Source organism: Typha latifolia, chromosome 10 (genome assembly GCF_019914945.1).
Source record: "Typha latifolia isolate L0001 chromosome 10, TyphaL0001v2, whole genome shotgun sequence".
NCBI lineage: Eukaryota > Viridiplantae > Streptophyta > Magnoliopsida > Poales > Typhaceae > Typha > Typha latifolia.
This window is the reverse complement of record NC_133095.1, coordinates 676,792-688,775: the sequence shown is the minus strand read 5'-3', so window position 1 is coordinate 688,775 and position 11,984 is coordinate 676,792. Positions and strand designations below refer to the sequence as shown.

Here is an 11,984-nt window from a genome sequence, read left to right as displayed (position 1 = left end):
TCTCTAGAGGAAACATAAGTCAATACTTGTCATTCTCAATCTCACCTTATGCTAAAAGCATGTCGTTACTAAAGACATCCATATCATAGTCTCTTATTGAACCACAATAAAATTTCTTAATTGCGGAGAGAACAGTTACAAGTTACAATGCAACGTATCTTCTGATGCTTGATCTAGACAAGCACATTGTTTATAATTATGTGCACAATCACTATCAATGTTGAAACTGTTATGAGCTTTTTCAAAATATATTCGCATATATATATGGTCATCCCTCCATTAACGGCCCTATAAAGGAAATCTCTTCATGACCACCAACATTTCACTCACTGCAACTGCCAGAAGGGTCTGCGTTCTTGACAATCCAGGGATGCTTCAAGATATCTCGAAGAGAAAGCCTCTTTGATGAATCCTTCACAAGAAGCTGCATAGTCATTAGCAAGACTTAGAAAACAGGCACACCTTGATTTCTTTGCAATGTGAAATATGGATGCTTTCTTAACTTACTTTGCGGATGAGATCCTTTGCTTCAACAGAGACTAAATGATCAGAAGGGAACTTTAAGTCTACCTTCATAATCCTGGTCCAAATTCACATTTACTGTTACATACAACCGAATGCAGCACTCTGAGGTGATAAGAAATAGTTCTTACCTCCTAAATGTATCATACTTGTCAGCAGCTTCAAATGGTGGAACACTATAAAGAAACTCATAGCAGAGAATGCCTAAAGTCCAGTTATCGACAGCATGGTCGTGTGTTTTCCTCTCCAACATTTCTGGAGCGAGGTAATCAATGGTGCCACAAATGGTGTGCCTCTTAGCGTTTGATTGAACTGCCCATCCAAAATCTGCTATTTTAAGTCGACCCTGGAAAATAAAAACCCATCAGTACAACTTAAGTTCTTGGGCTTCCTTGTAGTATGATACTATGATATAATTCTGGTTAGCCTAGTTAGACAATACTATTACTATCCCTTCGTACACCAACAGCAAGTCAATCCATGGTATAAAATCAACTCATCTATGAGTTTCCTTTGAAAATTAACTATAAGATGTAAACATCATACGATCAATAGTAAGGAGATAGCAAAATCTTTTCATTAATTTTGGACCTCAACTTAGTAAAACTGTGAGTGCAAATGCCAAACTCAAGCTCACTATTTACTTAAAAACTAATATGTGAACATTTCAGCAGAACACTGAACTTGATCCAAAAACTATCAAAATCAGTGAAACCACTAAGCAAAATTGCAAGGACCAATCAAATTCCAAGAATAAACTTGTACGGTGGAACCTGATGAAAGAAGTATTGCAAAATATCCCAACAATGAGAAAAAATGAAGCCTTATGTTCAATTCATTTGTGTTGATGATGAATTTTTTTTTCATCATTCAGCTCTATCTTTAGTATTCTCCGCCTATAAAAGGGCTTGTCATTTCTTTCTCATCATTTCAGACCAAGTGGTTTTTAAGATTTTTCTTCTCTCCTCTCCCTTGGAATGTCTCCCCTATAAACAAATCACTTCCTACTGCATTGTATACCTATACCGAACATATTTATAAACCACCTTAAAGAACCTGGCATAAGATAGTCCTAAGTTTTACATTTTTATGTGAGAAGTCAATCCAAAAATTGCTTCGAGTACAGAGAAAACTGAAACAATAAATTACATCATAAATCAGCTATAATTTTTCTATTAATTCACTAAATGCTCTAAAAGCTTAAGTTGTTAAAGAACAGTGTTTTTTATATTTTAATACTCTCTCACTTCTATACTGAGCCCACTAAGTAGACTTAATTTAAAAAAGTAGAATTTTATATTTTCAGACAAAGATAAACATGACAAGAATTTGAATCCATGACATTTGATACCATGTTAACTCACCGACTACTCTAAAACTTAAATTATTTGAGAACAATAATTTTTATATCTTATATTTTAACGTTCTGTAAATATCATTCGCACTACTATCGGCATGAGTGTTCCATCCCCTCTCAATGAAACAAATGCCACAGTACCCAGTTGAAGATTTTTCCATCAGATTTCCTTCACTATCCAATCCAAGCAGCTATACCAATCTCTTAGTTTTACCATTTGGATGGCCCAGCAAGATAATTTAACACATCCTGAAGGTAACAATTTAATAGCAATCCAACGTGATACAAAAGAAACCTAGGACGTTGGTCTAGGATGTCCAAACCAAACGCAACGAAAGAAAGAAAAGATAAACGAGTTGCTAACCTCAATATCCAGCAATAGATTCTCCGGCTTGATGTCTCTGTGGATCACATGCTTCCCATGGCAATACGCAAGTGCCCCCGCAAGGCTTGCGATATACTTTTCCCACCATCAAATCCCACAGACTCAAGATTAGAGTAAAATCAGAAAATTGTAACAAAAATTGCAAAGACCCAAAACTCACAGTGGCCGCTCTCTTCTCGGAGAAGTGATGAAGACTCTTGAGAAGCTTATAGAGCTCTCCTCTTGCAGCGTACTCAAGTACCAAGAAAATTCGCGTCTCGTCGTGGAACCACGCGAAGAGGCGGAGCACATTTGGGTGGTTGAGACCGTGCTGGATCTCGATCTCTCGCCGGAGGTGAGCGTGGTGCCGATGCTTCTCTAGATTCTGCTTAAAGATCACCTTGAGAGCCACCACGAAACCGCTCTGGTATTGCCATTCGACATTAGAAGATTAGGTTTTGGATCAAGGAATCGAGAGATGGAGTTTGCGGAGGAGAATAGATCGGACCTGCTTCTCTCGGGCGAGGTAAACTTTGCCAAATTTGCCCTCGCCGATGAACTTTCCGATCTCGAAGTCGGCGAGAGTCCATTCCTCTTTGGCCATGGGAGAGAGTAGAGATTTGAGAGAGAAGACGAGGGGGAGAAGGAGACGGGAGGCGGGGGAAATGGAGTGCTTTGAATCGCGAGTGGGGATGGGTCGGGCCGATTGTGAGTATTTGGTCCATATTTGCTAATATATTTATAAAGTGGAATTATCATGCAAATCATTCTAAAATTAAATATCGGAACTTTATCCTATTTTTTCTCGAGCGGCACCATTTTAGCTGCAGCGGCGGCGCTCAATTACTCGCTCTCCGTTCGATATGATCCTTCTCTCTCGCTGCGTATAGAAGCCTTTGGTCTCGGACACATTAGTAGTTGGAGATGTCATCCCTTCTTCGCCTTTCTACTCCTCTTACCGCAGCACTCAAACACCCTTCTCCCAAGTTGGCGCCGGCGAGGCCTTTCCCCTCGTCTTCTCTGCAGAAATCCACGGCAAGTCGCCCCCTTCGCGAAAACTCAGTTGTGAATTCTCATTGCTTTCTTCTCTTCTCTCCTATTAACCCTTTGCTGCTTCTGTTCTCCATTGGCAACAGGGGCTATGGCCAATGCCATTTCGATCACCACAAGCGATGCCCAATGGGTTTAATTTATATCGAAGGAGTCGATTTTTCGTTCCTCTTTCTGTGAGTGCAACTTCTGGAAACTCCGGTAGCCATGAGGAGTTGAATTTGGAGTGGATGGTTGGTGTCCGCAAGATGTTTGACAGTTTACCTCAGCCAGTTAAGATTTTCCCATGGAGTAGATTATTGGGCATCTATCAAAATTTCATCTTTGGGCTTGCTCTGGTTGTTGCGAAGTATCTCTGTGTTCCGCTTCTGGCTATTTCGTCTCTGAGTGAGATGTCGTATTGTGCTCACGAAAGAAAGATGGGTGTGATACCAATCCCGTTTCTTCTTGGGTTTGCTCTTGCTGGGATTGCTAGTAATGCAGCAGTCGACCTATCTCCAGAGCTTAAGGTTGGTTATTTTTTTGTTTTTGTTTTTGTTTTTTTTAAGCTCTGAAACTTCTTGTCATTTAAGATCTATACTTTGGCTATAATGGTACTCATGACATGCAAATTGCCATGAACAGGATGTTGAAAACCCCTGGCATTTAATTATGATCGCAGCTTTCTTCTTATTGTTAAAATTGCCTGGTCCATATTACCCGTATTGGGGCCGCTTGTGTATTCCTCATTTTGCTAATGGTGGACTCTGGAGGACTGCTTGGCTTGCATTCATGTGGTATAGAAGGCGTCATGAGACAACTAGTGTGACTACGGAGGCATCCGTAGTTTGATTAAGGTTGTTTACAATAACAGTGTTTTCCTTTATGTAACATAATGAGCAGGTATTTCTCTTTTCTGAACCAGCAACTAAAGCTTGCTTTTTTTCTTTCTTCCTTTCTTCGTCCTCTTAGATTAAGGTTTGATAAGTTCTAGCTGCAGCTTTTGAGATTATTCATGAGAACTACCTTCTTGTGATTTTTGGAATATTGAGGATCAGTAATAGAAAGTATGCATAATTTCGTAGAGATCATATTTGTTCTTCCCCGACTTAAGTTGTCAGTTAAATATCATAGGACCTTTGAGCATGAGTAAACTCAGTGCTTCCTAATCTTTTATTAGACTATTTGATGCAAATCTGGGGAACTTTCTGTAAATGGTCCAATTCAGTAAGCAATGTTAAGCAATGTTCTTTTCCATCTACTTTGTTGGAACTAGCAAGAAACATAGCTTCCAGACAGTATTTCCAAATATTTCACAACAAAGCGTAGATTCTCATGTCATGTATTGGATGGTGTTACTACATCTCCATTTTATGCTTCTTTCTTGTTATATGGTACATACAGTAGGGGTGTTGCTTATTATTGTTTATTGTTTCTTACTCTCTTCTCTTTCAAGCAGTTGATACTGGTCTGCATATTGGAGAGAACCCTCCTCCTATAACCCAAACCCTATTTTCACAGTCCAAATGAATCTTGAACTTGATTGCATGTTACTTGGTACCATCCAGGAACTTTTCCAGCATAATATGTTGGCTCCTTTTTTCCTCTAGTTTAATGTCTGGTAACATCTTCTGTTTTTTACTCTTAAGGTCTTCACTTTTCGGATTTTTCCTAGTTACACGTCACTTCTGTTAAAATAAGCTCAATCTTATTGAAAGGTATTGTATCCATGATTTCTAATTGGTGAAGGATTTAATTTTGCCTGTGGAAGAAGTAGGTCTTCCTATTTAATTCTGCAAACTTTGAAGTTATTAAGTCAATAGGTCATACTATTATAGAAAGGCTTTGTATTTATGCTGTAAGTTCTTGTCCACAGTCAATTTCCTGTTAACCTAATACCTTGAATAATCATATTGAAGTGGAGGTACAATGTGTATTGGACCGACCTAACCTTGCCTCAAACTGAATGCTGTCACAAGTGATATTTCAGCCTACCCCTATAATGACTCGCATTTTACTTGTTATCCTTCACAACTACTCTTCGTGGCCAGAAGTTGAATTATTGATTGTGTAGTTTGTCCCACACGAAGAAAATGAACATGAAACAAACATGGCTATTGACTATCTGTCTTTTAAAGATTGTCTTACATGGTTCTCCCATGACTATTATCTAGTAAATATAGTAAAGATATCCTACGAAAGGGATGAGACTCAAGTGAGTATACTGCTGCAAGATTACTTTATATCATTTGACCTCAACAATATATTCTCCAAGATGAATTAGTGGCTCAGCATTTTCATCTAAATATCTGGTTGTCTGATAATACTCTTCTGCTATCTAAAAGCATTGCGGTTCATGTAATACTCAAAGGTGAAATTTTCGTTTTTGCCTTAACTCTGATGTGGTGATAGCATGGGTTCCACATTTTTGATACAATCAGTGAGGTGTCTACTCTGGTACATGGTGTCACAACGTATCAGTTCAGTGTTTGATTCTTGGAAACGGTTTAAATGCCGATCAGGAAAATGAGATGAAAACAATGCCCTGTAACATCAGTAGAACGATTTGAAGAACATCTATGAACAAAGCAGTTTCTTTTTGTAGGAATTTAGCATCTCAAATTTTACTTACTGATGCCTTGTCATCAATCATTTGGTAAATTAGAATGGCAGTCTTATAATTCATCATGTGAGTTTGATTTGGAACTGCAATATACACTCTGATTCCTTGTGATCAATTATTTTAGAATTACAGAAAGCACAGGTTGTACCTCCATGGTAAGAACTCTAATTAGAATGGCTTTCTATTTTGATATTTTGGAAATTTGTCTTGTTTATCATAGTAGAATCCATATTTATGAAAGAATTACTTTACAATTTCCGACCTTTGGATAGTATATGGATAAGAAATTGAGAGCTTACATGTTCTAAGAACTTGTTAGATGATGAAAACCCGATGGCCTGAAAATGTTAGCAGAACAGAAGGAAAGGCATACATTCTTTATGGGGAATGAAGTTATTATACAAGAATAGAACTTAAACCATATCGTTGCCTTTTGTGATGGTGAAGTATTTGTGTCCATGCAGCTGGAAATAAGATGTGCAGAATGTAGAAGGTAATTATTTTTTTGGCATGTACACACTTCAAAAAATCTCTTATATATATATTATATACATACATATATATATATATATATATATATATATATATATATATCCTTCAAATATTGATATTTATATGTATACCCCTTAAAATATATAGGACGAACTAACTTTTTCTTGTGTGTAAATAACATCCAAATATCATTCTCTCATTAGAACTAGCATCGTAAGTCTAGTAAATGTGTGAAACTGTAGGTTATGCATGTTTTTCTATCTAAGATGAGGTTATCACTTTTATTTTCCTTACCAAAGTATGCATATCTCTTATTTGCATTTAAGAAGATCAATACACTAATCAAACACTAGTATAGTATATTATGCATGTATATTCTTTAAAATTCTTATTTTTTGTATGAATACTTTTTACGAGTTAATGAATCATCAAAATTTGAATAATATAAAAATGTCATTTTCTAGTTGCATACATTTCTTTTTGTTAATAATTTTTTTTCTACTAAATTATTTTAGATTTAACTGTATATTTATTAAATATTAATTGGAAAAGTTATCTGCGCAAACAAATATATCTCAAAGGTATAAATATTAATATTAATGTTAATATTGGAGAGGTATACACTCAAATAAGAGAGTTCTTTTTTTTAAAAAAATTATACACACAGAATAATGTCAAGAAATTGAGGATAAATAGCATAATAATGTGTAGATAACCTCCATGTTATAGCAATTGGGTAGTAGAGTATGAGGTAGACATATCAGCTTTACAATCCAACTATCTTCCTCAATCCATGCAGACAAATATGATTGTATTTTTGAAATTTTGCATCAATGATTTGAAAGACACGTGTAGATGATAGAGATATTTCTCATGGCTAGGAGATGAGAGTTCTATATACACGTCTACCTTCTTATAATTGATTGGTGTTTAAGGGAGTCTTTTTGGCTCTCAGTTAATACTTTGCAGTAGGATTGATTGGTGCATCGAAATTCGCGCCATATACATCAAGCCAATGGATACATTAACTTAATATATGGCAATGTAATTAGCAAGTATAATTGGAATTTGGATGGATCGTCACTTTTATTCTCCAAACTGTTGTTTGCGGTGGGGCCCAGAACCACTTTTATTCTCTCGTTGGGCTTTGAGCCAATGACCACTTTGGGTCCCGCACCTGGCACGTGTCATTCTGTCATCTCATTACCACATAACACTTGGATTCTCTAGTTCTAGGTTTGGACTGTCCTGAGGGCTGATTGACCATAGGGGTCATCCTAGGCTAATAATGAGTGAAGACCAACTTCTTTGTGATTTGAGTTTATTCTTCTTTCTAGATGTTCTTTTCCCCCCCATCCAAAATGCTTCACAAGAAATATAGAACTAATTAGGTCATAAAAAGTAGTCCTTATCTCATCGTTTTACGTATAAGGACAACAAGATCATTGGGTAATGAGACCACCCTGAGCCTGAGGGTGAGGGATATCTTTTATATATTTATATATCTACTATGCTGTCAGTTATATGCCTGTGTACGAACTCAGTTGAGCAAGGCAAGAGTGAATTAAAATGCCATGACATAGTAAATAGAGAAAGTGAAATATTTAGCGAGATGATCTTCTTATCAGAAGGTTGTCGAGAATATTGGCATGCTTTCTAATTAGTTAACTAATTACAAGGTGTGCACTTCGAATCTTGTCTTAATCGGCGTGCTTCTCAAGGCATGGTGCAATCATTTCATTACTAATGCTCTAATCTTATAGCCCAAATCTTTTACGATTTGTGTGATCCTTTTGTTAGGCTAATCTCCATTTGAGAAATCTGGAATTAAAAATGGTTACACCATATATGCATGCAAAGCTTTGCATGCCCATAGTTCACACGCCATGGAAGCATATGGTGTGTCAGTGTCATGTATGTATGTGTGTATGTGTGTGAATGGAGATAGTGGCAAAGGCTAAGGGATCGATGGAGGAGTTGCCTCCTAGTAAGGGGACATAGAGATGTAGGGCTCCTAGTCATGGAATAAGAAGAGAGATGGATAAGGGAGTGCATGAGGGGGGTATCATGTCACGTCACCTCATGTCAGGTCAGGCAAGGCATCATGCACGTCACGTCATGTCATGACAGGCACTGACATGCATGGCCATCTTGGCATGTACCCCCCCATCTCTTCCATACGCATTTCTCTTCCCCTCCTTCCATTAAAGAAGGTATGAAAGCGAAAAAGATGGAAGACCAGAAACGAAAAGAAGGCAAAGGAATCTCCCATGCATGACCACCACCAACCACTGAACTAAAGTGTGATATGGATATCGAGAGCGGCTGACGGATAAAGACCGAGAATAGCGCGAGTTACGAGGAGGGACTGCTTGGATAACTTTATTCCTTGTTTGCTTTTGGGTGGGTGAGGAGAGGAGAGGAGGTTTTGGTCCCAGAGAAGGGTCTGAGAAGCGAAAGTACGTACAGGAGAGATGGGAGCTGCGGGGTTGGATCGATCGGCGTTGCGACACCGAGGCGGTCGCCTTCGCGTGCCGGCACGGTCGGCTGCGCTGTTCGCGGACGGCACGCGCGATCTGCAGCCTTGTTGGACTGCCACGTGGATGGGAATAGACAATCCTTCTTGAATAAATTTTTTAATTGTTAGATTAAGATACAAATTAAAAAAAGAATTAAGGTACTGAGATATTTTCAAAGTATTAAAAAGTAAAACATAAACATAGATACAATATATATATATATATATATATATATATATATATATAGCTCTTCGCCTTACGTTTCGTAAGTGGAATTATATTTTATCTCCTTCGCTTTGTTATTCTATATAGGTAGACAGAACAATAAACATAGATATTATGTGCTTTAATTACTTTCGTCTTACTCGTTAATCACGTTAGTCATCCAAATCACCACTAGGATACGTTTACCTCTCTCTTATCCGGATGGAATCTTTTAACAAGCTAGTGGTGCTTGATATTATTGATGGCTAACTAATATTAATTTTATATTCTTGAGCTCCATTAAATCATACATATAGGCATCGATCAAAGATAAATCCTGTGAATATATAAAATTATCAACATGCCAAGATTCACGGAACATTCTACACGACACATCTCTATCTACAAGATTTTTTTTTTTCAAAAAAAAAAAACATAGTACTCTACATGAGATTACAAATTGGAGGACTATTGCCATTTTACATCAATTTAGACATACACAGCCTAAAATCCAATCGGCAAAACTATATGATTAGAACTTGGCAAAGTCCAAGAGAGTGCCATGGTTGCATTAGAGGTCATGACAAATGTTCATCTGGATGTGTCTTCCAACATGAGGTGATGATCCATTTGAGTGCAATGCATGATTGAGTTCCCTCAGGGATTGAGACAAACTTGTTGTCATCCTCTTTGGCACTGGATCAGGAGCCATGATCTCCAATTGGCCCTATTCAGACTCAACTTGGAGTTGTTGAGCAGTTCCCTGTGACAGCTTCCCTGTGCTCTTACCGACAAAGTACTCAGTGGCTTGTAGAATAGATACTGCATCATGATTGTGCTTGCTTAAAATACAAAGGGAGAAACTAGAGTTAGTTAATTAACCAATGCAATTTCAATGGTTATATTGGTAAGAAGATTTAAGTTAATTATTATGAAAAGAAAAGAATAATTAAAAAAAATAAAAGAAAAAGAGTGATGGAACCTTTTTAGAAATAAAGAAGGCAAACTCCAGATCACTTTGCAGTGCAAAGAGACAGCCCACCTACTTTTATAAACCCCCCCAAGCCTCCCACAGCCAAAATTCCTGTTCTTACTCCCACTTCTTGCACTCTCATTCAAATCTCCCAACCCTCTCTCCTCCAATAATTAAACATCGGATCCCATTCTCCTCTCTGCCAGCCTTCCTCCTCTTTGAATCGATCCTAAAGGAAATCAAAGAGATGATCCAAGAGCTACTAAGTGGAGCAATGGAGGAGAGAAAGATGCAAAACATTAGTATCCCACGAGTAGTATCTTCCACCACCTCCTCGCCTACTACTCCCTCCTCTCCCATGATCTCGTCCCCCTCGCCGGCGGCGCCGCCGCCCCCGGGGAACGCCGAGCCGCCGCTGCGGTGCCCGCGGTGCGACTCGTCCAACACCAAGTTCTGCTACTACAACAATTACAACCTCACCCAACCGCGCCACTTCTGTAAGACATGCCGCCGCTACTGGACCAAAGGCGGCGCCCTCCGCAACGTCCCCATCGGCGGCGGCTGCCGCAAGGCCAAGCCCGGCCCCACCTCCGTCCCCGCCAAGGCATCATCCCCCGCCGCCGCCAAGCCCAAGCCCACGTCAGCAGACTTGTTCCAATCCGCCCCTCTCTTCTGGGCCAACGCGCAGAACACCGCCCACCTCATGTCCCTGCTGAGGGCTAATACTAATACTAATACTAATTCTAATTCTAATACCATCCTCAGCTCCGTACGGGCGAAGGAGGACGGGGGCATTTTGGGAATCGGCTCATTAAATGCGCAGAGCTTGAGCTTGTATCCTTCCATCCCGTACTCGTATAATCCTCCGACGCAGTCGGGGAGGGATCTCGACGTGGCAGGCTCGGGCATGCACGAGTTATACCAGGTGATCAAGTCCAATTCGGGTAACAATTACTACAACGATCAGTTGCAGGCGATGATCGGCAATGGCGGTTGCTTTGGTTCTTCTCGCACTTCGTCTTGTTCTTCTATTGATACGAGTTTGGTGAGCACTAGTAGTGCAATGGTGGGTAATACTACTACTGCTACTGCTACTCCTTCTATCTTGGAGCCCATCCCTTTCATGGGAGGTGATCAATTTGGATGCTGGAATCATGCGGCCTCCTGGGCCGATCTCTCTACTACAAACGGAGCATTCCCCCTTAATTAGAGGAGTAAGCAAGCTAATTAAGTTGTTGGTCTTCTTCTTGTTGGGTCGGTGTAATGTTACTTAGTTGGTTGTGGTTTTGGTAATTAATTAATTACATCTTTACAATGTGTGTTTAGCTTGTGACTTCAAATCTTTGTTATAAGTTAATGGGTCTAATGATGGGATCGGATGGTGGTGCTTGGAGATGCGTGCTGCTTGTGGAGCAGTGGGAAAGTTTAATTGGAATGTGTGTGTAGTTTAAACAGCAGGTGGATTCGATTCTCTCATAACCCAAAACTGCAGCCTTATGTTGGCAAAGAAGGGTTTTTTTTTTCCTGTCACTAGCCTCCCATCCATCATCAGGAAGGAGTGGGGGGTGGCGTGATAGAGTGCATGAGTGCCTCGAAACTTGGAGCTTATATTCCATTCCTTCCTGCCTCTTGTACGTACTTCTCGAGGCCCATGTAATGCTTACTACTACATTCACAGCATCGATCGAGAAGGCATGCGATCTCATAATGCCCACGTTCTGAGTTCTTTTTGAGACTGATGGAAGTTCGGATCACAGATTCTTTTGTATATGTTACTTGTTATCTCCATTCTAGAAGTGAAGAGTATCACTCCGTATGGGAGAGAGTGAACTCGTGACAAGAGGTTCCTTTTAATATAATATGTGTGGGGTATCCAAATATCCAAGTGGGATATGGGGAAT

General features: G+C 39.3%; 3 protein-coding genes across 3 annotated transcripts; 2 read left to right on the top strand and 1 right to left on the bottom strand.

Moving 5' to 3' along the window:
• Window positions 1-65: 65 nt before the first annotated feature.
• On the bottom strand, window positions 66-2,966 carry LOC140797074 (serine/threonine-protein kinase Aurora-3-like). The gene is made up of 6 exons (XM_073150360.1): window positions 2,752-2,966; window positions 2,425-2,667; window positions 2,244-2,339; window positions 654-868; window positions 508-580; window positions 66-424 (listed from the first exon to the last, which is right to left on the bottom strand). The coding sequence occupies exons 1-6, from the start codon at window positions 2,845-2,847 to the stop codon at window positions 323-325; spliced, it is 825 nt and encodes a 274-aa protein (XP_073006461.1). The 5' UTR covers window positions 2,848-2,966; the 3' UTR covers window positions 66-322.
• Window positions 2,967-3,037: 71 nt separating this feature from the next.
• Window positions 3,038-4,358, top strand: LOC140797075 (uncharacterized). Its single transcript, XM_073150361.1, has 3 exons — window positions 3,038-3,278; window positions 3,380-3,802; window positions 3,918-4,358. The coding sequence occupies exons 1-3, from the start codon at window positions 3,168-3,170 to the stop codon at window positions 4,122-4,124; spliced, it is 741 nt and encodes a 246-aa protein (XP_073006462.1). The 5' UTR covers window positions 3,038-3,167; the 3' UTR covers window positions 4,125-4,358.
• A 5,786-nt stretch (window positions 4,359-10,144) lies between these two features.
• On the top strand, window positions 10,145-11,408 carry LOC140796043 (uncharacterized). The gene has a single exon (XM_073148880.1). It carries the CDS (start codon window positions 10,331-10,333, stop codon window positions 11,291-11,293), a length of 963 nt encoding a protein of 320 aa, XP_073004981.1. The 5' UTR covers window positions 10,145-10,330; the 3' UTR covers window positions 11,294-11,408.
• Window positions 11,409-11,984: the final 576 nt, after the last annotated feature.

Coding starts and splice junctions, on each gene's coding strand:
- LOC140797074 (XM_073150360.1), bottom strand. CDS start 2,847: ATGGCCAAAGAGGAATGGACTCTCGCCGACTTCGAGATCGGAAAGTTC. Junction 581..653: donor AAGTATGATACATTTAGGAG/GTAAGAACTATT, acceptor AATTTGGACCAG/GATTATGAAGGTAGACTTAA. Junction 425..507: donor CAAAGGATCTCATCCGCAAA/GTAAGTTAAGAA, acceptor ATGACTATGCAG/CTTCTTGTGAAGGATTCATC.
- LOC140797075 (XM_073150361.1), top strand. CDS start 3,168: ATGTCATCCCTTCTTCGCCTTTCTACTCCTCTTACCGCAGCACTCAAA. Junction 3,279..3,379: donor CTTCTCTGCAGAAATCCACG/GCAAGTCGCCCC, acceptor CATTGGCAACAG/GGGCTATGGCCAATGCCATT. Junction 3,803..3,917: donor ACCTATCTCCAGAGCTTAAG/GTTGGTTATTTT, acceptor TGCCATGAACAG/GATGTTGAAAACCCCTGGCA.
- LOC140796043 (XM_073148880.1), top strand. CDS start 10,331: ATGATCCAAGAGCTACTAAGTGGAGCAATGGAGGAGAGAAAGATGCAA.